Source organism: Phymastichus coffea, unplaced genomic scaffold (assembly GCF_024137745.1).
Source record: "Phymastichus coffea isolate CEN01 unplaced genomic scaffold, Cenicafe_Pcof_1.1 PCOF00003, whole genome shotgun sequence".
Classification (NCBI taxonomy): Eukaryota; Metazoa; Arthropoda; class Insecta; order Hymenoptera; family Eulophidae; genus Phymastichus; species Phymastichus coffea.
The window spans coordinates 13,192,892-13,218,803 of NW_026706814.1; the positions used below are offsets into that span (position 1 = coordinate 13,192,892).

Consider the following 25,912-nt stretch of genomic DNA (forward strand, 5'->3'; position numbering starts at 1 on the left):
GGACAAACGTTGATTGAGCATTGTTATCTATGTAATATGACATAGGATGTTTTGTATTATATTTTCATAATAAATAGAATTGTAGAAAAAATTGTATAAAATGTATTTTACAATTTTATTTTTACCTTTCCAATCCCGCTCTAATTTTATAAAACTTGTTATTATAACAAATGTTTGTTTATTGAAAATCTAGATATTTAGTACCTAAATTTAACAGAAAAGTGAAATTGATTTTTATACGTTTTTAAAGCATTCGCTATATATAAAAAACAACTACTTTATTTTTTATAACTAAAAATGTCTTATTTAATTTATGAGAATTTCTTTTATTCTAGTAGTTAAAGAGAAAATAAATACTTTCTTATGAATACTAAAAGTAGTTTTTGTCACTCAAGGTTAGCAGTTGTAATTATTCAATTTTTCCAGGCAACATAAGCAGTAAAAGAGCAAGGTAAAACACGTCAATAAAAGTAAACAACAGATGTTACCGATATAGTTAACAATAATCTCCTTCGATTAAAAGTTTCCGTTAAACATGACGCACATCTATTGTATTTTATACTTTAATTCAAAGATATGCACATTTTTCGCTTAATTAAGTTTAACTTTATTACTACATAACATTTCGTATGCATTTGTCTGTCACTAATTAATCAATGATAAAAGAGAAATTGATGCTCAACTTTAAAATTTAGCACTTGTTGAATCTATAGTGCAGTTTAAATATTTTTATTTCCTGTTGAACATAAACACATCCTATTGCTTATAATAGCGAGAAACGTTAAGCTATGCTACTAGTAGTAAATTTATTTCTTAAAAGTTTAAGTATTTTTCCAATTGCAGTTGATTTGCTCAGTAGAGGTTCTATTGTTGACACGTCTTTTCCAAATAAGCAAACGCAATTAGATTTCTTACAACTTTGATATATTCTTCAACATGAATTTGCCCTAATTGAACTTCGTGGTGAATTCAAATTATGCACATATGCCTCTCTTTTGTAAAGTTCAAGTGCTAGTGTACTCAAGGAAGATGCTGAGGGGCTTGCCTATACAGACTGTCACGTATTAGCACTTAATATAGTAGAGCAGCAGCAACCTTGCTGCTCTTTCTTACTATTCGCATGTTGCACACCAATTTTTGTCTGAATCATCATATAAGCTACAAGCATTTACTCAATTTTATAACAAAATGTAATATTTTCTTCCAAATCTACATTATTATTTGATTTTATTATGAGTATCAAATATTATGAGCAACCCTTATCTGTATTATTTTTCTTCCTTTTATTATCTTATTTCTATATAAAAAAAATTATAAGTCATCGATATCCAGGTGATTGACTAGTGCGCCAAAAGGGCATCAAAATAAAAATTTTATTATGTTGGGAGATAGAAAAATAAAAGAAAATAAGCCGAAGAAAGAAATTTTTTATTTTCTGTATTCATAACCGCAACAAAAGTGCAGATAGCAAAAGCTTATAATAATATTGAATTATTTGTAAAATATGAACAATGGTCACAATAATTGTATATGTTACAACAGTAGGACCACAAGAATATACTAATATTGAATAACGTTTACTGCATACGCAGCTTCACTAAAATTCGGTAGCCAACATATTAATCAGTAGATTTAAGGAAACGTGATAATGATTCTATAAATTGTGATATCTAATTAGAGACGAATACTGATGTAATGAATAAATTTATCAACATATGGTTTTCATTACGATAAACCTCATTGCCTGACAAATTAAATAAAAACCAGTGATAATACTTTTGCTTAAATAGATTAAGCTTTTCAATTTTAGAGTACTTTCTCGTTGTAGGTAGTATTAAAATTTCATAAACATACTTAATAGATTTAATCAACCGTTGATGAAATGTTAGTTAAGAAATTTTTCGCGTTATCCTGCTGGTTATTTGTGTTATTTTCAACGGGAAAAACAGCATTTACATCTATTATTCAAACACATAGTGGCCCTGTTAGAGGTAAAATTTTAAGTACAATAGACAAATTTATGACATATGCGGCTTTTAAAGGGATTCCATATGCGAAACCTCCTGTCAATCATTTAAGATTCCAGGTAATGATAATTTGACGTTTTGCCATTTCACCTACTACTAATAGATAATACTACTAATAAATTAATAATAAAATAATTTCACTACAACTAAATAAATAATGTTAGATAAATATATTTTCGAACCCTCCGTTCCTAATAACCTTTTAAAAAAGATAAAATTGATATATCAGAGTAAGCTGGGAGGTACCGAGAAACTGTTTTGAAATAATTATTTCACTGCAAACAATAAATTGCTAGAAATCGTAATATGAATAAGCGATAATTTTGTTCTTATAAGGTAATATGATGAAATGCTCCAACCAGTAAAACGATCGACCATTAGTGTTCAAAATTGGCCCTTCAAGTCACAATTGAAATCACAATATCTGTGCACTATTGTTTGCAGCAAAAAATGTTTTCATACATAATTTCTAGACGATCGCAACTTACTCGTATGTCAATTTTCTTATTTTGAAAAAATGCGTTTATGTTCGGGAAAAAGAAGGCGCGGGAGAGTTCCACTGAGTATATGAAGATCTCTAATATTAATGAAAACAAATATTTAATTTTACGGTTATCTCTTTGGCAAACACTATATACTAATCTCCGATAGATGTATACTTTCGATAAGAATAGCTAATCAACTTCCTTTTACAAACAGGTATGTACTCGTATTGTTAAGTTATCAGACATTACCGTTACTTTGTAAATGATAGCAATGACTAGTATATGATATGTAGAATACGCACGTTCATGATATCTGGCGTATATTACCAACACTTCAGACATAAATATCTAAACTTTTTAAGTAAAAATTGTACATTCTAAGAAAAAAAGAACAAATTTTTAAATAAATGAAATAATTTGCAGCCTCCTGAGGAAACAGAGTCATGGGAAGATGTTTTAAATGCTACCACAGAAGGAAGTATGTGTATTCAATACAATAGCACAAGTTCGACGGTTGTTGGTTCGGAAGATTGCTTGTATCTTAATGTTTTCACCCCTCATGTAGTAACGCTGTTCTTTTGTTATTATCTGTAATGGAATGTTTAGTTTATAATGAGTTTTTAATATTTATTTTATAGATCCAATTCCACCATCAACAAGCAAAGCCAGTGATGGTTTGGATTCACGGAGGTGCATACAGAACTGGTAATTCTAACGCTTCCTACTATGGACCAGATTTTCTTCTTGAAGAAGACGTTATTGTCGTGTCCATGAATTATCGTCTAGATGCCTTAGGTAGTATATTTAAGTGCTCCGTCGTAGTTTTAGGTAAGAATATACTCTCAGCTTAAAAATGTTAATATAGGATTCTTAAGTTTGAATCATGAAAATGCTACTGGGAACTGTGGACTCAAAGATCAAAATTTAGCTCTCAAATGGGTCCAGAAAAATATCGCTAATTTTGGAGGAGATCCAAAACAAGTAACGATTTTCGGTCAAAATGCCGGATCAGTTGCCGTAGATCTCCATATACTTTCAAATATGTCTTCTGGTACCGTCAAAAATATCTTCGCTGTTATAAATTTCTCGAACAAACTTCAAGTCTGATTTCTTAATTTTCAATTTCTTCGTAGGTTTGTTCAAACAATCGATTGGCATGAGTGGTTCAACACTGTGCCTTTACTGGGGTATTGAAAGTGCATCAGAAGCTGAGAAAAATGCTTTCATTCTTGGATCCAAACTTGGCAAAGTTACAAGCAACAAAAACGAACTGCTTCAAGTTCTTTACAAAGCATCGGCTCACGATATCGTTAGAGCATCAAATGTAATCCCAATGGTGAGATAATTTTCAGACTTTGTTAAAATAGTCAAATAAATATTTTAACATGTTGTAGCTATATTACAATAAATTTGCTAATGTATATAATATTTTTCATTAGAAGATACTATATTATTGCATAAACTATTTTACAATTTTCGATTTAGATGCCTTTTAGACCGATAGTTGAAGACAATTCGGTCGCCAAACACCAAGAAAAATTCTTGACACAGTGTTCTATGATTAAATATACGCTAGGCAACTATAATAAAGGACCTCATTTGATGGGCTTTACTGCAGTTGAAACTTCAACTTTTGGTGAAGTTAGGTTGCAAAAGAAATAATATCATAATATAATTTTAATAATTTGCATTTTTATCAGGTTTTAGAACACTATTAGATATGGTCAATACTGCTTTGAAAATGGTGAAGATTGGTAAACTAGATATTTATTTGCCACTTTTAACCCAGATTGCGAAATTGAAATTTTCTGAAATTTCAAATTTGTCGGAAACCGTAATAAATCAGCTGCTTAAGGTCTTTTTCTATTGAAGAAACATTCACAAATAGTATAATAAATGAGTTGAAAAATAATTACTAATTTTATTTAACATTCTTTTAGGACACTTCAGACATATTTTTTACTACTGGTATAGATATGAAGCAACGGATAATGCTAGATCATAATAATTACCCTATTTATTATTACCGCTATACTTTTGATCCTCAATTTTCAGCTCATAAAACCGAAGGTGTACGTATGAAAGGTAATAAAATTCATGAAAAATAATATAATAATATACAATGTGTATGGTACTAACTGTAATGAACCAATAATCGATGAATATTTAAAGGAGCTGGACACGGAGACGAATTGTCTTACATATTTTATAGACCTCACATACAACTTCCTCTTGAAGAACCTACCATAAAAATAACAAGACAAAGAATGACTCGTATGTGGACAAACTTTGCTAAATACAGGTTAATACAATAACGCTTTACCACTTACATTTTATTACATGGTTTTGTAAAAGCTACAGTACATATAAATTGATATTTCATATTGCAGTAATCCGACTCCAAATAGTACGTCTGATTTGTTAGGTATAGTATGGCCAGACTCGAAGGTTTGGGGAAAGCATTTGGAAATTAGTGAAGGTCTTTACGTAAGGTTGAAACGCCCTACAGATACATTTTTTGAAACTTACCAATATGCTGGACTTGGAAACTCTCATATTTTAAATTACTGTACGGCACAGACAAAACCTGTTTCTAGCCATGTAGTGAAGAGTACAGATAGAATACCCGACGAAATAAACGAGAAACTAATTAGGAAAGCAAGGGAGAAATTATTCTTTCGTCATAGGATGAGAGTAATTCCAAGAGTAGGCTAAAAATTGTGATGGATTGTCGACATAAGATGGATCATCATTTCACATTCATTGTTTCAAAAGATATATATATATATATATATATATATATATATATATATATATATATATATATATATATATATATATATATACTCAGAATCGAAGAAATGAAAATAAAATGAAATGTGAAATTTTACTATATTGATACAAGTTACATTACAAAGATGATTAGAATTAGGTTATCAAATTTGATTTCGTAATAACTCTGTTGTAAGGTCTCCCTATACCCCTGCAGTCGGTTTATTACAAAAATATTTTTAAAGTGAACAAAAACTAAAATTATCGATCATTAATGTAGTCAGAACAAATTGCTATTATATAAACTTGGGAAACAACTATAATGATTTTTATTGTTATTATTCCTATTTATCATTTACAATAAAAAGATCTAATTAATGTCAAAAATATAGTGATTAATATCATGCAGCAATTATAGTATTTAATTTTTTGCGCTACCAGTTAACAAGATTGTTTTCTTACAGGATCTATAGATAATTGGTTTTCAAAGTATCTAGTTTGTAAACTGATGTGTAATACAGAAATGAAGCAAATGCCATTCTTATTATTATTTCTATTGCAGTGAACACAAGAATAACAGTTTGGAAAATGGCGTATAAAGGATGGATACAATTTGTACGCAGTAATAAGAATGCCTTTTTAAATGCAAGGTCTATTTGCTATGCTCCTCTTCTCAATCATCTATTTTTTCAAGTGTACTTCGATTCATAGAGTAAAAGATGTACGATTCCAGAGTCGCGTTTAAGACACCGAAGCGAGCAGACGTGTTTACTCGCGCTGTAATCAGCCTACCGACGCGTTTGTACCTTCCTACTAAACCTTATATTATTTGTGTAATCAGCTATACTGTGAGTGTTAGTGCATAAGTTCTACAGCGAATCCTTCTTATTAGAAGGATTAGCTAGTGTCTCAGCTCTCAAACTGCAGATGCAGTTTGAAATGCTGCAACAACATCAAGCCACAATGGAGTCTGACAAAGACGTCCACAAAGATAATCACAGCAACACCCCTTCCACAGCACCAAAATCTAACAGCTACGCCTCAATTACAGCTCAAGCTCTTCTCCCAAAAAAGGAACATGCCATTGTTTTAGACTCAATCGTAGGAGCGGCAATAGACGACTACATAGACGGCCTTGAAATTCTTACGGATCCCAACAACATAAAGTTTATATCCAAGATCTCAGGCAACAGAGTATGTGTCTACCTCAGCGACACAAGCTTAGTATCGAATCTCTCTAGCAGAGAAGTCATAGTTAAAGACGCCAAACTCAAAATCAGACCTCTCATTGGAAAAAACAAAAGGGTCGTCATCTCCAACGTGTGTCCAGTCATACCGCACGACACTCTACTCGAATGCCTAAAACATAAAGGAATCAACCCAGTCTCCAGCATCACTCACATAAGAGCAGGTTTGAATAAACCGGGTCGGTCTCACATACTGTCATTCAGAAGACAAATCTACATAAAAGAAGAGGACGAAAAATTACTCCCGGAATCAACTCAACTTAACTACGAAAACACTGCCTACTGGATCTACTTCAGTACAGACTCTATGAATTGCTTTGTATGCAAACAAAGCGGCCACACAGCCAAGCTCTGCCCAAATCAATCTACTCAAGCCTCTACGCTTCACACACATACAGAGTCAACGAAAAGCCGCCCAGCTAATATTCAAAACGAACCTGTCTCCCTCCTCAGCGAGCCTACTCTGAACCCAAAGAGACCCGCACCCTCTACGTCGCCTTCTTCATCTGACAGTGCGTCTCTGCAACCAACTGATTCGCTGTAACAAGAATCCGTGAAGAAAACTGACATTTCTGGCCTCATATTCAAACGTCCTAATCCCCGAAAGAAATTCAAGGATGATGATTCGGACGCATCCAACAACACCTTAAATCTCCATGAGCTACTACGTCCAGCTCATGAGGCACTGAAGCTTCATCAAGCCGCTACTCCAATCAATCTCAATACTCTCGAAACAATACTAGCAAAAACACACGCGCAACGAGACGCTCAAGGTATTGTTCTAACCATCACGGACAGCTCACACGGTGTAATTTCTACTATCGACCAGATATATCAATTCATTGAAAACAAAACACTCAAAGGGCGCTTAACGCGATTGAAAAAGAAACTCTCCAAAATGCCCTACAGCGTTATCGACACCGAACATGAAAGCGACTCGTCACAAACCTAACACTCTCTTTTCCAAAATGACTTCCCGTGCAAAAAACAATATTACTTCTGTCAAAACACCTCTCATTGCCACCAGCTTAAACAGCTCATCCACTCAACTGAAAGATCTCAGATTACTCTTCTGGAATCCAAGAAGCATCGTGAATAAACAAGAAGACCTCCTAAAAACTTTACCCGAAATTGACATTTTTACCTGTGCCGAATCGTGGCTAACTGAAAAAAATAAAAACTTTCATTTCACGGGATACAAGACCTTTCGCAAAGATCGCTCCCATGCCATTGGTGGCGGCATTCTCATACTTTTGCGCAACAACCTAGCTTTCACAGAACTCACCGACCTCAAGAGCCCCGACCCAACAGTTGAAATAGCCGGCATTCGATTAACGAACATTTCTCCTCCACTAAATGTAATTGTTTGTTACCAAGCCCCGGGTAGTACGCTAACCCAAGCGCAATGGGATGCACTACTAAATCATGCCGAAAGAAATGATCCAACAATTGTTTTAGGTGACTTTAACGCTCCACAAAGGCTGGAACTGTCAAAAAAATGACACAAACGGCGACAGACTCGCAGAAAGTATCAATAAATCTGACTTATTTCTCCATAACACATACACTTCCACTCGGTTCCAAGGCTCTCTCGCGTCCAACCTCGACCTCTTATTTTCAAGTCCAAATATTGCTGACAAAATTAAATTTGAACTAGCCAAAGACTCCTGGGGCTCGGACCACATTCCTATTCACATAAACATAACAGTTACTAAAAGCATTTACCGCAAAAAGTCATTCAACGTTAAATCAGTTAGAACGGACTGGGAAAAAGTTAACACTAGCCTCGAAAATAACTTTGTCTATCTTCTCTCCAATGAATATAATTCACTACCAGCAGATGGAAAATATAACCTATTTACTGATATTATAACTGAGGCTATTGCAAACAATTCCCCCAGAAAAAGAACGGTCTGTAACAAAACTCATCGCAACCCGGTAATGTGGTGGGACTCAGAGTGTGACAAATTTAAAAGACTCAGAACAGCCGCGTTCAAACGCTGGCGTTTTACTAAAGCTCTCGACGACTTTACATCTTACAAAAAATCTTGCGCTCAAGCTACTAACTTATTCAAAAAAAAAAAAGAAAGTTACACTATAGATCATTTGCTAGCTCACTTAACTTCAGATCTAATCGTAGCTACGTGTGGCACTCTAGCAAAATTTTAAAACACAAATGGGCTAAAACAAAACCGGATCACACCTCTGAAAACCTTCAAACTCAATCTAAAATTGAATCTGCTCTCAACAAAATAAGCCCCCCGTGGTGCTCCACTGACCCAAGCCACTTGCCAGTTTGCGACGAAAACGACTTTCTCAGTGCTCCCTTTGACTTTACTGAGTTCAATGTCGCCCTCGAAAGTAAAAACTCTAAGTCGTCCCCTGGAATTGATGGAATCGACTTCGACACTATCCAATGCCTCCCCATTAAATATAAACTCGTCTTGCTAGATATTTTCAACGAAATGCACACAACCGATTCCTATCCAGACAGCTGGAAAAACTCTTTCATCCACTTTATAAATAAGTCCGATGGAAAGAATGTCCGCCCTATAGCGCTCACATCCTGTTTATGTAAACTTTTCGAAACCCTGCTGAAGAACAGGCTGCAGTGGTGGATAGAACACTTCAACCTTCTTCCTAGCAGTCAAACAGGCTTTCGAAAAGGCCAATGCACAACTGACAACCTCACCAATTTTCTAGTATACACCGAAGAGGCTTTCGCAAATAAAAATAGTGTTCTGGCTGCATTCCTAGATGTCAGTGGCGCATTCGATAAAGTGCTAATAGATCTTTTACTTGTAAAATTAGCTTCACTTGGCTGCCCCTCTAATCTCGTCAAATTCGTTCAATTCCTTCTTACCGACAGAATTATTCACACTGACAGTCTGGGCTCTGCCACCAGAACAGTCAATCGTGGCGTACCGCAAGTAGGCGTGCTAAGCCCTCTTTTTTACTGTATTTATGTATCATACGTAGCTAATGGCCTACCAAAAAGCGTCAACATGTCTCAATTCGCCGACGATATCGCTATCTATCTCAGTCAAAAAATCAAATCCCGCGAAAAACTGCTAGAAAAAACCATAAAGACAATCCACCTTAAGCTTTCTGAACTAGGTCTTGATTTCTGTGTAACCAAAACCGTCTACATACAATTCAACAACCAAAATACCCCTCCAGATTCCTCTGAAATCGTCGTCGATAATGTCACTTTACAATCCAGCCATTCTGTAAAATTCTTAGGTGTAATTTTAGACTACAAGCTCAACTTTAAAGACCACATCAATTCCATGATAGCCAAGTGCCTTCGATCCCTCAATATTATCAAGTTTGTAAGAGGTACGTGGTGGGGCGCCGACCCCGACACACTTTTAATTTTGTACAAAAGCTAGGTCCGTTCTTGTCTCGACTACTGCAGCTTTATCTACTTCCCCACACAATTGAAAGAAATCGAAAAGCTCGAAAGGATCCAATTCTCAGCAATCAGACTTGCCCTTGGCTTCCGCAAAAGCACGCCTACTAACATTCTTCTTGCTGAATCCAAATTACTCCTGCTACAAGAGCGCGCAAAGTTTCTGTGTAACTGCTACCTGTCCAAAATAATCTCTAACACTAATTTGTCAACATGTAAAAAAATCAAACATTTTAAAAGGAAGCTCCTTAACCCCAACCACCGCCTCTCAAATAACGTACGTACCATTTCTATCTGCACTAGAGAACTCCGCGACTTAGAAGATATCATTTACTCCAGCAGCAACTACAAAATGCATATACAAGACTACGACTCAATCATAAAGAACTTGAACATAGACACAAATTTCGGTATCTCGCTAAAAAAAAAGCCCATCAACCCAAACACTGAAATAAACAACATAATCGCAGAAAATAACTCGATTGCCATATTCACTGACGGCAGCAAGACTCCGCTTTCTGCTTCAACCGGCAGCACCTGCATATGCCCTGCCTTGAACATATCCTCCTCCATAAGTTCGCACAATACTGCTTCCATTTTCACCGCCGAATGTCTCGCCATTCTGCTAGCTATTGACATCGCTCTAAAAAACCCTGCCCACAATTACTCTATTTTCTCTGACTCGCTAAGTGCCTTACTCTCTCTCAAAAACGCCAAAATGTCAGTTGAAATCAACCCCTACATATACGAAATCAAAAGAAAAACTCTCGAATTTTCCAAACTCAGCCCGAACAGCATCTATTTCTTCTGGATCCCATCTCATTCGGGCATTCAAGGCAATGACACTGCCGATGAAATAGCCAAAAAAGCCTCTCTGTCAAACCCTGACAACCTTTTCACGATTCCACACATTTTTTAGATTTTAGAGAGAAACACAAGAAACTTGCCACTGAAAATACTAACTCCATTCTAATTGCACAATCTCTAACTAAAGGTGAAAAATACTTCACAAAATACTTTACGCCTCAATCAAAGCCATGGTTTTCCGGCTTAAACTTACCGAGGGTAATCATCACCACCATAAATAGATGCCGATCGGACCACTATAGTCTAAATGCCTCTCTCAGCAAGATAAACCTTACCTCAGCTGACTGCTCGTGTGGCCATGACTCACAAGACTTAGATCACATACTTTGGCTCTGTCCTCTGTACAATATTTCCCGCTCAACCCTTCTTAAAAATCTACAACAAATGAAATTCTCCCCACCACTCACCTCCAACGTCTTTTTGTTAAACCCTTGCGTAAAAACCTGTAAAATCCTATACTCTTTTCTATGTGATTGTAAACTCTCATTGTAATTGCGTTGTAATGAACGAAATCACATAAACACGAAAAGGCAACTTGAGACATGCACAATCCTTCTGTATCAATTAATGTGTTCGTATTGTACTTAGCATAATAATTCTGTATGAATTAAATTGCCTCAATAAAAAAAAAAAAAATGTACGAGTCCACATATTTTCAGCAAAAGCTAATTATACTCGGAGGTAATTATTATATTTTACGGATCTGAACGCAAAAGTTGTATCTCGAAGGATATACATCAGATCTAATCAAAATAATACGGTTACTTTGAAGCTTAGCAAAATGGGATTTACATTGTTTTTTATGTAAACTTTATTAGAACTTATTAAAGGTTATTTAGTAATTGTATACATGATAGTGCGAAAAAGTTATAATAAAGTACTAATTTTGAAATGTAGATAGATAAGAATAAATGTGCAATGTGCATAATATACTGTAAAATGTTATTACACTCGGCTATAGAGATATTTTACCTTTCTTGAGGAACTTATAGACTATATGGTGAGGCCATGACTTCACTGTTTGGTTAGCTAGGAAAGCAGTTTGATGGTAGATACTGTTTATATTTATTCAAGTCGGCTTAACTTTCAGTAATTGCGCTATATTGAGAGTTGAAAAAATGAGATCGATGTGGCTTTGGCAATGGTTTTCCGTATTTTTACAAATAACGGTATTCTTGTTATGAAGAAAAAGATAGATTTTCTTAGTTTGTTAATACTTTTTTTCCATTCTCGTCTGTTTTAGATCAGTTCCAGGCATGATTATGAGAAATGAAATCTCCTACTAGTATACATCGAGACTTAATGTTTAGTATTACTAATAATTGTGCCTCACTCAAGGTTGCTTAGTGAAGTGTTGGACAACTTATAGTAAACCATTATGGTTTTTTTAAATTTGAAATTTCAATTTCACATAATTTGTCTAAGAACTTCTATATTTACTATTTTTTATCTCTGAATAGTGATAAGTTTTCTTGATCAAAAATACTATTCCGCTTTTTTTTTGGGACTTCATTGGTAGATTGCAATTTAAAGACGGCGGAGGTACTGGAGGCAGTTGTTTATATCAATTTTCGTGGATTTTCAATTCCTTTAGGTTTATTGAATAGAAGGGTGCCGTTATATTCCTTCACTTGATTTTGAGTTTTAGTGTTATTTTGAGAGGCGTCGGCTTAGCTGTTCAGTGCTTGTGCACTAAGTATGATATCAGCGACGTACTATCTGAACATGTGAATGCGAATACTGTATGAAAGAGAGGATAAACGTGAAATGACTAAATGAACGTAACGAGACACAGGACATGACGACAAAGAGAGTATATAAGACGACACGAGTTCCTCGGCGGGAATCAATGCAAATGTAGTTCTCCGCTGGAGAACGAACAATGAGGGATATTGCTTCTCCTTATCACGACAGTCTTACTGCGGTGTTAGGACTGACAGGGCGAAGTAGGTTTAAACGCGATCAGGTCGGCAGTGATGTCTCGGCCATTAGTTATAACAACCTAGCTTGAGGTGACCGTCCGGAGGACTCCGTCACATGGTCCGTAGAGAATTCATCTGTTTATTGACCACTAATAATAATGATAATAGAAAGAATAATAATAATAATAATAATGTGTATGAGAAATACTAAGGGTGTATGATGTATGAATGGTTGAATAAATGAAATGGAAATGGAAAGACATAACGAAACCAATGAAACGAATAGACATTTGGAAAGAACCCGCAGCGGAAAAGTAATACGAAAATGGTCTTATGCTGAGGGTTGAACAGAAGGTAGAATTTTCTATCCGGAAGGCATGTTTCTGAATGCCCTGAGGGGCCTATTCGATGGATGGCGGGTTAGACGGTTCCGTGGGCCACCGAAGCCCCTGCTGCGGAAGGGTTGGAGCAATCCAGTTTACTCGCTGCTGAGGCTGACGTGTCCCCGGAATCCGTCAGACTGCCTTGGTAGACAAGAGGGCCACCGTCTGGTTTAGGCAGATTTCCCGTTTTTTTTACCACCAACAAATAAAAATAATAATAATAACATAAATAATAATAATATAATCTAAATAATAGTAATAATAATAATAATAATAATAACAACAACAACAACAACAACAATAATAATAATAATAATAGCTAGGCTGACAAAGTGAGCGGTTACTCATCACTGTGCAAATGTTTCTAACGTTCACGATCGTGTCCTGTGGAAACATACTCCGAGAATGAAGAAAACAATATCTAGTTATCCAGCCTGGATGTCGCATGATTTGAGGGATGTGATCCATAGGAAGAAGACTTCACATGCTTTTTATATATCAAGTGGAAGTGTTGATATTTTTATCGAGTTTTGTAGCTTGAGTTCGTCATGTAAGAGGTTGCAGCGTGCGGACTTTTATAATTATGTTAGTAACTCTGAAGATTTCCTTCGCACTGACCCTGGTAGTTTTTAGCGTTTTGCGAGGAGAAATATCGGTGGAACCACTTTTACTAAAACAATGGCTCTCGGTAATAGGGTAGTGGAAGGTACTCAGCATATTGCAAATTTGTTCGCGCAGATTTATTCAATGAATCGTAGTATGCTTGATATTGAAAGAGGCCTGAATGGCATTGGCGAATCCTTGAAGCCGATAATCTGATAATATACCAGCTGATAATCTACCAGCATATTTTATTACACAAATTAAGATTGTGTAACTTGGTGAAACCTTATATTTTCTATATAATCAGTAACTTGCGCAGAGTCCTGTTGCCTGAAAGGAATCATATGCGATTACTGTATATAAAAATAAAGGTTAATAAGAGTGATGTAATGAACTATCATCCAATTGCCAAGATGTGTGTCTTCTCTAAGTTGTTTGATTGTCTGGTGACAGCTGGTATTTCATCCTATTTACTATGTGGCATTAACCTTGTTCAACATGGTTTCTATCCTCTTCGGTCTAAAGTCTCAAATCTGGCTGTATTTGTTGAGAATCTGGTTGATGTTCTGGATATGGGTGAACAGATCGATATTGTCTATATGGATCGAACTAGTGCATTTGATCAAGTAAGCCACTCGCTTCTAATTAGTAAATTGGAATGCTTTGGCTGTATCGGGGTCTTACTGCACTGGTGCTCTCATCTTGGTCCACTATTTTTTATTGTCTTCATTACAATGATTGTTTTGCGGCCATCAAATATTCAAGGAAACTCTTTTATGCGGATGATGTCAAGATTTTCAGGAGTGATTCAGTGCATGTTGGAATTTATGAGCTTCAGAATTTAATTATTCTTTACATCATCCTTTTTGCATTTTACTCATTATATTATATGTATATTGTTTATTTATATCGTTATTTATTGTTAAAAATTGTTAGTGATTAATTAAATTAAATTTTTAAATTGTATTTTTAACATGTAATTTTAATATATAATATATGTATTTATTAGTATATTATCGGAGATCTCTCCTATAAAAAATAAATTTTAAAAAATATGCTTATTTTAGCAGAGTGGAAACCATCACCTACTTAAAGTATATTTGAATCCAAACTGCACGATGGTGGTATTCGAAGAATAAATCGATAATCTGAAGGTAGTCGTCCTTAGAGAACTCTCGGGAAATCTCGTCATTAAGGGCGATATTAATCCCAAGGCAATCAAGTAGGGCATGACAACAACGAATAAACGCGGTAGGCTGCTGCTGGAGATGGCCGCAAGGCTCGATCTGTAAGTGACCAACCAAGCCAAGGAACGACGCTGATATACAGACGACTGGGCTACGGGTACTCAATACCGATTTGACAATGACTTCAAGCAGGAACTCATTGTGAATAAGAGGATGGCGACTGTATGATGAACGTATTGAATAGATCGGAGATAGTACCACAAAGTACTGGAATCTACGGAGACAAGAACGTCTCTAAGAACTACTACTTAAGGCACCGGGTGCCATCGCAAGTGTCCCGGCAGGATTTGGGACGCGGAAATGAACGAACTGGATAACAGACAAGAAGATAAAACTGGTAGTACAACTACGCGACGCCTCGATGACCCGACGCAAGGACAGAGTAAACAAAAAGGCAATGTACTGGTGGACGGACGAGATTGAATTCCGGACGGAGTGCATTACCTGCAGGAGAGTATATCCCGCGAAAAATAGGGGAAGCCCTGACGCAGATACGTAGACTAACGACTGCGTATATGACAGCACGGAAGGTACTGATCACCTTAATTAGAGATAGCAAAAACCAATGTGAAAAACAACTATACGAAAAAGTGGAACCGAACCTCTGAGGACTAGGTTACAAGATTATGACGAAAAAACTAGGGTTCCTAGGCCCTTCAGAGCTAAAGGACAGAGACTCCGTAAATACAATAGCAGACGGACTGTTTCCAAGCCAACTAATGATGGACGACATCACGGATGACAAGTGACCGACAGTGCCTGAGTTTACAGAAGTGGAACTTACCTGAGCTGTGTCCACGCTTAAACGCGACAAAGTATCAGCACTACACTATATACCAGCAGAAACTCTCCGACAGATCGCGAGTGTATGGCCAGAACTTTTCTTGGACATATATAACACGAACTTGTGAGCTGATATCTTCTGTAAGCGAAGGAAGACGGTGAGACTGGTTCTCCTACATAAAGGAATAGGAGCACCGAATGTACGGCATTCCTACAAGCTTCTGAGCCTTCTAGACACAGCTTTAAGAAGCGCTACGGAAACTGAGACTTACGAACGTGATAACAGTAAATGAATAACCAGCACAGATTTCGAAGGGACCTCTTGACAATAAGGACGATACGAGAAGTCACCGATGACTGCCTGTGTACGAGGCGCATCTACTACAAAACAAGACCAATAGTGTTACTCGCGACACTAGACATCAAAAACTCCTTCAATACCGTTGAGGACACTCTAGAGGTTCTTCAAACCTTCAGTGCAGCCCCTCCCCTTACTTGATATAGGTGATGATGGAGTACCTACGAAAATATAGATTACGTACGAGACAACAGACGGGACGGCAAATAGATGAATTTCACAGGTGTTGACTAGGAATCTATCTTGGGACTAGTATTCTGGAACATATTGTACCAGACATTTGTGAAACTCCTGAGGGTAAAACTGGTCGCCCACTCTGACGATATAGCAGTTGTGATAACAGTATGAACACCGGAACTGGAATATATGTTACTGAACCGTCTCGGTTGAGACCTTTCTTGTGGTGCGGCAGGCGTAATCATACAGACGTAACGATGCACACACTCGTTAGAGAACGTAAGCGTGTAGAACGGAAGCAAGTAATCTGATCCGCCAATCCAAAAATCTCTTTCCGCAACTCAGATTAGATTCCTAGATACACTTCGTAGACTTGTCCTAATAATATCTCACTTATAATATATACTCTATCTGAACAGAAAAATAATTTTCGAAGTTCCAAAGGATCTTGTTTTCAAAATAAAAAACACGTTTTTCAACACCTTGACACAATGATAATAAACAGAAGTTATGACTTACTTAATCAGGTTGTCTGATTCAGACTTGATTGTGTCGCTGTATATCACGCCCATTAGAGTAAGAGAAGGAAACTTAAAAAAAAATGTTTTATACAAAACGTACGTATTTTTTTTTAAACAAAAATACGAATCCACAGTAAAAAATATAAGTTTCCATTTAAAAAATTGAAGCTAATTCCGATTTGACCTTGAAAATCAACCTGTAGGTCAAACTTGAAGTCACCATTTCTTGGTCTTTACTATTTTACTTACAATTTTTTCTCAGAATCCATTATAATCGAGATTTTTGGAAGGTAAAAGTGTAGATAGTGAAAGCTTATAATAATATTGAATTATTCGTGAAATATGAAGAGTGGTCACAAGTATTCTGAATATTACAACAGTAGGGCCTTAAAAATATACTAATATTGAATGACGTTTACTGCATGCGCAACTTTACTAAAATTCGGTAACCAACATATTAATAGTAGACTTAAACAAACGTGATAATTATTCTATAAATTGTTTTTCATAAAAAATATAATACATTCGTTATCTCTGATATCTAATTAGAGACGAATACTGATATGATGAATAAATTTATCAACATATGGTTTTCATTACGATAAAGCACATTCCCTGACATATTAAATAAAGACCAGTGATAATACTTTTGCTTAAATAGTTTAAGCTTTTCAATTTTAGAGTACTCTCTCGTTGTACGTAGTATTAAAATTTCCTAAACGTACTTAATAGATTTAATCAACCGTTGATGAAATGTTAGTTAAGAAATTTTTCGCGTTATCCTGCTGGTTATTTGTGTTATTTTCAACGGGAAAAACAGCATTTACATCTATTATTCAAACACATAGTGGCCCTGTTAGAGGCGATATTTTAAGTACAATAGACAAATCTATGACATATGCGGCTTTTAAAGGGATTCCATATGCGAAACCTCCTGTCAATCATTTAAGATTCCAGGTAATGATAACTTGACGTTTTGTCATTTCACCTACTACTAATAGATAATACTACTAATAGATTAATAATAAAATAATTTCACTACAACTAAATAAATAATGTTAGATAAATATATTTTCGAACCCTCCGTTCCTAATAACCTTTTAAAAAAGATAAAATTGATATATCAGAGTAAGCTGCAGGTACCGAGAAACTGTTTTGAAATAATTTTTTCACTGCAAACAATAAATTCCTAGAAATCGTAATATGAATAAGCGATAATTTTGTTCTTATAAGGTAATATGATGAAATGCTCCAACCAGTAAAACGATCGACCATTAGTGTTCAAAATTGGCCCTTCAAGTCACAATTGAAATCACAATATCTGTGCACTATTGTTTGCAGCAAAAAATGTTTTCATACATAATTTCTAGACGATCGCAACTTACTCGTATGTCAATTTTCTTATTTTGAAAAAATGCGTTTATGTTCGGGAAAAAGAAGGCGCGGGGGAGTCCCACCGAGTATATGAAGATCTCTAATATTAATGAAAACAAATATTTAATTTTACGGTTATCGCTTTGGCAAACACTATATACTAATCTCCCATAGATGTATACTTTCGATAAGAATAGCTAATAAACTTCCTTTTACAAACAGGTATGTACTCGTATTGTTAAGTTATCTGACATTACCGTTACTTTGTAAATGATAGCAATGACTAGTATTTGATATGTAGAATACGCACGTTCATGATATCCGGCGTATATTACCAATACTTCAGACATAAATATCTAAACTTTTTATGTAAAAATTGTACATTTCTAAGAAAAAAAGAACAAATTTTTAAATAAATGAAATAATTTACAGCCTCCTGAGGAAACAGAGTCATGGGAAGATGTTTTAAATGCTACCACAGAAGGAAGTATGTGTATTCAATACAATAGCACAAGTTCGACGGTTGTTGGTTCGGAAGATTGCTTGTATCTTAATGTTTTCACCCCTCATGTAGTAACGCTGTTCTTTTGTTATTATCTGTAATGGAATGTTTAGTTTATAATGAGTTTTTAATATTTATTTTATAGATCCAATTCCACCATCAACAAGCAAAGCCAGTGATGGTTTGGATTCACGGAGGTGCATACAGAACTGGTAATTCTAACGCTTCCTACTATGGACCAGATTTTCTTCTTGAAGAAGACGTTATTGTCGTGTCCATGAATTATCGTCTAGATGCCTTAGGTAGTATATTTAAGGGCTCCGTCGTAGTTTTAGGTAAGAATATACTCTCAGCTTAAAAATGTTAATATATTTTATAGGATTCTTAAGTTTGAATCATGAAAATGCTACTGGGAACTGTGGACTCAAAGATCAAAATTTAGCTCTCAAATGGGTCCAGAAAAATATCGCTAATTTTGGAGGAGATCCAAAACAAGTAACGATTTTCGGTCAAAATGCCGGATCAGTTGCCGTAGATCTCCATATACTTTCAAATATGTCTTCTGGTACCGTCAAAAATATCTTCGCTGTTATAAATTTCTCGAACAAATTTCAAGTCTGATTTCTTAATTTTCAATTTCTTCACAGGTTTGTTCAAACAATCGATTGGTATGAGTGGTTCAACACTGTGCCTTTACTGGGGTATTGAAAGTGCATCAGAAGCTGAGAAAAATGCTTTCATTCTTGGAACCAAACTTGGCGAAGTTACAAGCAACAAAAACGAACTGCTTCAAGTTCTTTACAAAGCATCGGCTCACGATATCGTTAGAGCATCAAATGTAATCCCATTGGTGAGATAATTTTCGGACTTTGTTAAAATAGTCAAATAAATATTTTAACACGTTGTGGCTATATTACAATAATGCCAATGTATATAATATTTTTCATTAGAAGATACTATATTATTGCATAAACTATTTTACAATTTTCGATTTAGATGCCTTTTAGACCGATAGTTGAAGACAATTCGGTCGCCAAACATCAAGAAAAATTCTTGACACAGTGTTCTATGATTAAATATACACTGGGCAACTATAATAAAGGACCTCATTTGATGGGCTTTACTGCAGTTGAAACTTCAACTTTTGGTGAAGTTACGTTGCAAAAGAAATAATATCATAATATAATTTTAATAATTTGCATTTTTATCAGGTTTTAGAACACTATTAGATATGGTCAATACTGCTTTGAAAATGGTGAAGATTGGTAAACTAGATATTTATTTGCCACTTTTAACCCAGATTGCGAAATTGAAATTTTCTGAAATTTCAAATTTATCGGAAACCGTAATAAATCAGCTGCTTAAGGTCTTTTTCTATTGAAGAAACATTGACAAACAGTATAATTAATGAGTTAAAAAATAACTACTAATTTTATTTAACATTCTTTTAGGACACATCAGACATATTTTTTACCGCTGGTATAGATATGAAGCAACGGATAATGCTAGATCATAATAATTACCCTATTTATTATTACCGCTATACTTTTGATCCTCAATTTTCAGCTCATAAAACCGAAGGTGTACGTATGAAAGGTAATAAAATTCATGAAAAATAATATAATAATATACAATGTGTATGGCACTAACTGTAATGAACCAATAATCGATGAATATTTAAAGGAGCTGGACACGGAGACGAATTGTCTTACATATTTTATAGACCTCACATACAACTTCCTCTTGAAGAACCTACCATAAAAATAACAAGACAAAGAATGACTCGTATGTGGACAAACTTTGCTAAATATAGGTTAATACAATAACGCTTTACCACTTACATTTTATTACATGGTTTTGTAAAAGCTACAGTACATATAAATTGATATTTCATATTGCAGTAATCCGACTCCAAATAGTACGTCTGATTTGTTAGGTATAGTATGGCCAGACTCGAAGGTTTGGGGAAAACATTTGGAAATTAGTGAAGGTCTTTACGTAAAGTTGAAACGCCCCACAGATACATTTTTTAAAATTTACCAATATGCTGGACTTGGAAACTCTCATATTTTGAATTACTGTAAGACAATGACAAGACCTGTTTCTAGTTATGTAATGAATAGTACAGATAGAATACCCGACGATATAAACGAGAAACTAATTAGGAAATTAAGGGAAAAGGTCTTCTCTTTTCATAGGAGGGCATTCATTCCAAGACTAGGCTAAAAATTGTAATGGATTGTCGAGATAAGATGGATCATCATTTCACATTCATTGTTTCGAAAGATAAATATTCATTACTCAGAATCGAATAAATGAAAATAAAATGAAATGTGAAATTATACTGTGATATTGATACAAGTTACATTACAAAGATGATTAGAATTAGGTTATCAAATTTGATTTCGTAATAACTCTGTTGTAAGGTCTCCCTATACCCCTGCAGTCGTTTCAGTACAAAAATATTTTTAAATTGAACAATAAAATTATCGATCATTAATGTAGTCAGAACAAATTGCTATTGCATAAACTTGGAAAACAACTATAATGATTTTTATTGTTATTATTCCTATTCAACATTTACAATAAAAAGATCTAATTGATATCAAAAATATAGTGAATAATATCTTGCAGCAATTATAGTATTTAATTTTTTGCGCTACCAGTTAACAAGATTGTTTTCTTACAGGATCTATAGATAATTGGTTTTCAAAGTATCTAGTCTGCAAACTGATGTGTAATACAGAAATGAAGCAAATGCCATTCTTATTATTATTTCTATTGCAGTGAACACAAGAATAACAGTTTGGAAAATGGCGTATAAAGGATGGATACAATTTGTACGCAGTAATAAGAATGCCTTTTTAAATGCAAGGTCTATTTGCTATGCTCCTCTTCTCAATCATCTATTTTTTCAAGTGTACTTCGATTCATAGGCTTTTCTAATGTGTATTTAGTTAATCGCCAACGCGAAGACTGACACTAAAAGTAGGACCACTAGAATTCCAATCGAACTTGTAGATTTTAAGACTATCTCTCATTTATACTTGTAAGAATTGAAAAGCCCACTTTCATTCAGTGCTTATGTCGAACTGAGTGAAGTTAATTTTTAAAAAACAAAACATTACTTAACAATATCTCTCAACGGAAAGCTGATCTGCAATTAATGTAGTTAATTATTATATGTTGAATATTTATTATATTAAATAAATATGCATACAGATATGATATTAAACAACACATTCGACCAACACACCTGATGAGACTAACTATTAAGAAAAACGTTACGAAGGAAAATGCGATATAAGAAAAAGTCTCCCGTGGCTCAGAAAATTTTGGCGTTGTAAATTTGGCATCGCTTGGACTTGCCTATTACATCAGTGTATAATACCATTCAAAATACAAAATGAATTTTAGTTTAAATTCAACAACATATAAGCTTACTTATACGACTGAGTATACAGAATTATCTTCGATTTCTTGGTATGCCGATAAGGCGTATAATGTCAACGTTTTCATCGACGACGACTACAGTCTATGTACTTGTAGAAGTAGACTTTAACGATATTGCTACGGTCATTCAATCAAAGTTCTCAATTATTCATAGAAAAATTATTCTTGAATGTTGATTGGTAATTAAAAGTTATCACTTCGGCTTTTCCTGGATTGAAAAATCTGGTGTCGCTAATATATCAATAATTGCCTCTATTAACAATTTATTAAATTATGTATCTGGCCAAGAATTGAAGACAAAAATAAAATCTGATTGCTCCTACTCTTCTGAATAATTAAATCTTCCTGCAAGATGTACGATTCCACATATTTTCAGCAAAAGCTAATTATACTCGGAGGTAATTATTATATTTTACGGATCTAAGCTTTATTAGAACTTATTAAAGGTTATTTAGTAATTGTATACATGATAGTGCGAAAAAGTTATAATAAAGTACTAATTTTGAAATGTAGATAGATAAGAATAAATGTGCAATGTGCATAATATACTGTAAAATGTTATTACACTCGGCTATAGAGATATTTTACCTTTCTTGAGGAACTTATAGACTATATGGTGAGGCCATGACTTCACTGTTTGGTTAGCTAGGAAAGCAGTTTGATGGTAGATAATGTTTATTTTATTCAAGTCGGCTTAACTTTCAGTAATTGCGCTATATTGAGAGTTGAAAAAATGAGATCGATGTGGCTTTGGCAATGGTTTTCCGTATTTTTACAAATAACGGTATTCTTGTTACAAAGAAAAAGATAGATTTTCTTAGTTTGTTAATACTTTTTTTTCATTCTCGTCTGTTTTGGATCAGTTCCAGGCATGATTATGAGAAATGAAATCTCCTACTAGTATACATCGAGACTTAATGTTTAGTATTACTATTAATTGTGCCTCACTCAAGGTTGTTTAGTGAAGTGTTGGACAACTTATAGTAAACGATTATGGAGACCCGTTTTTTTTAAATTTGAAATTTCAATTTCACATAATTCTGTCTAAGAACTTCCATGTTTACAGTCTTTTATCTCTGAATAGTGATAAGTTTTCTTGATCAAAAATACTATTCCGCCACTGGTCGCAGGAATCCCATCTTTACAAAAAATATTAAACTCCGGATACCGAATCTAATATCAACTCCTTACGCCACGACTCGGCGTATACGAGGTCTGTCCGGAAAGTATTTGACCTACTTTTATATTTTCGTGCTAGCGTTATTCTTTATCATCTGGTGGGTGGCATCCTTCAAATTAATCCCTACTTTATTGAATAACATGGTTCCATCGATGTTTCCACTTTTCAAAACAGTCCTGGAACTTACTTTTAGAGATAGCCTTAAGTACACTCGTCGCATTGTTTTCAACCGTTGTTTTGTCATCGAATCGGTGTTGTCCTTTGAGTGGTTTTTTTAATTTTGGAAACAGCCAAAAGTCACAAGGGGCTATGTCGGGACTGTATGAAGGTTGTCGAAACAATGCGATATTGTATTTGCTCAAAAACTGCTGCACAAGATTGGATGAATGCGCTGGCGCATTATCGTGATGGAGAAGCCAGTCACCACTTTCCCAAAAGTGCGGCCATTTTTTCTTACTGCATCATGCAAACGTTTTAACATTTGAATGTAATATTCTTTATTGATTATCTGACCTGTTGGTGCATATTCGTGATGTACAACACCTTCACAATCGAAAAAAACAATCAACATTGACTTAACATTGCTCTGACTTTAACGTGCTTTTTTTGGTCTTGGCGATTCAGAATGCTTCCACTGTGAAGATTGTTCTTTTGTTTCAGGATCATAACCATAAACCCATGATTCATCACCTGTACTAACTTTTCTAAGCACATTATCATCATTATTGACCATTTCCAGATAGTCAAGAGCGATTTCTAAGCGAATGTTCGTCTGCTCTGCTGTGAGCAATTTTGGGATGAATTTCGCACACACGCGTTTCATTCCTAACTTTTCGGTTAAAATTTCTGAAATGATAGTTTTTGGTATCCCAAGGTCTTCTTCTAGTTCTCACACAGTCATACGACGATCTTGTTCGATTGCAATTAGCACCCGCTCAATATTATCTGCGGTTTTTGTCGTCGAAGGTCGGCCGGAATGAGAATTACTATCGACAGAAGTGCTACCATCCTTGAACCGTTTATACCACTCTTTTATTCGTGTTTTGCTCATACACTCGTTTCCGAAGGCCTTTTGCATAATTTCAATAGTTTCCGAACTCGTTTTTCCGAATTGAAAGCAAAATTTGATGCAAATTCGTAGTTCTTGTTTTTTAGTCATTTTTGACAATGTCAAAATCCAACGAACGCGAAAAAGGCACTGTAAACAAAGACACGCTGCGCATGAACTATACGTCCGGCAGGTGTCAGTAAGTAACCAATAGATTCGTGAGGCTTTACTGTTGACGTTTCTGTCTGGTAGAGGTCGCTCGAAGACTATGGCGCGAAGATATAAACGTAGGCCCGATACTTTCCGGACAGACCTCGTATAGATTACGTACGAGACAACAGACGGGATGGCAAATAGATGAATTCCATAGGTGTTGACTAGAAATCTATCTTGGGACTAGTATTCTGGAACATACTGTACGACACACTTGTGCAACTCCTGAGGATAAAACTGGTCGCCCACGCTGACGATATGGCAGTTGTGATAACAGTATGAACTCCGGAACTGGAATATATGTTACTGAACCGTCTCGGTTGAGACCTTTCTTGTAGTGCAGGCGTAATTCTGATACACCTACTTGTTAGAGAACGGAAGTGTGTATATAACGGGAGCAACTAATTTGATCCGCTAACCCAAAAATCTCTTTCCGCAACACAGATTAGATTCCTAGATACTCTTCGTAAACTTGTCCTAATAATATCTTACTTATTTTCTAAACTCTATGTAACGGAGAATTCCGGCCGTACCCGTCTGGGTTGCTCGCGGCCGTCCGCACAAATTATTTATTCGGGGATTCCGGAAGCAAAAGACGTTCCCACGACTGAATAACGCGTCGAGCATAAACACGTTAAGCGCACAGATTCGAAGTCGGGATGAGGAGTGATACGGCGGCGAATAAACACAACAGCGGATTAACACTAATACTTTAATCGTCAACAATGAGTTACAATACAGCGATCTCGCGCTTATACACTACGAACGGCACAGCAATGAATCCGAACGCGAAAGGTGAATCGGCGGCTGATCAGCCTGCCGATTCCCTTTATAAATTAGACCGTTACAATAATGCCCGACAAAATACTTTTCGGTGATAGGCCATTAACGGGTAGCCAGCAGGTCTGCTGTGCTACCAACCACAGACCGACGCCCGAACATGCAAGAGAGAGAGATAAGAGGAAAATACGGCACCGACCTTGACCTTCAGCCTTTCTGACGGCTAGAGCGCTCCTCAGTGTGACGTTACTGATGTGTTCTCCTCGCTGGCCGTCTCGCTGGTATCTTCGTTGTCGCCGCTATCTGTCCTCTGGCTCGTCCTCTCGCTCGCTCCGCAATATTGCCGCCTCGCCCGCAACTCGCTCCGCAATATTGCCGCCTCGCCCGCAACTCGCTCGTCGATTGTTGTCGCTGTTGTCTTCGCCGTCTCTCTACCGTTCGGAACTGCAGCACGTCCTGACTGCTCGCGCGCGCACCCGCGCACCTCGCCGATAACTCACACGCACCGGTGCCGGGTATACTTCGGGATACGGCTGGGCGCGACCCAGCCTCACTCTC

At 35.7% G+C, this 25,912-nt stretch overlaps 2 protein-coding genes across 2 annotated transcripts; both read left to right on the plus strand.

The window, feature by feature from the left end:
- The first annotated feature begins 2,005 nt into the window (after positions 1–2,005).
- On the plus strand, positions 2,006–7,483 carry LOC131665977 (esterase E4-like). The gene is made up of 12 exons (XM_058938283.1): positions 2,006–2,086; positions 2,936–3,073; positions 3,151–3,307; positions 3,378–3,563; positions 3,646–3,848; positions 3,998–4,158; positions 4,220–4,367; positions 4,453–4,597; positions 4,685–4,814; positions 4,903–5,206; positions 6,212–6,850; positions 7,139–7,483. Exons 1-12 carry the CDS (start codon positions 2,021–2,023, stop codon positions 7,481–7,483), a joined length of 2,622 nt encoding a protein of 873 aa, XP_058794266.1. The 5' UTR covers positions 2,006–2,020.
- Positions 7,484–17,680: 10,197 nt separating this feature from the next.
- Positions 17,681–20,906, plus strand: LOC131665988 (juvenile hormone esterase-like). The gene is made up of 10 exons (XM_058938294.1): positions 17,681–17,761; positions 18,611–18,748; positions 18,826–18,982; positions 19,060–19,245; positions 19,328–19,530; positions 19,677–19,837; positions 19,899–20,046; positions 20,132–20,276; positions 20,364–20,493; positions 20,582–20,906. The coding sequence occupies exons 1-10, from the start codon at positions 17,696–17,698 to the stop codon at positions 20,904–20,906; spliced, it is 1,659 nt and encodes a 552-aa protein (XP_058794277.1). The 5' UTR covers positions 17,681–17,695.
- Positions 20,907–25,912: the final 5,006 nt, after the last annotated feature.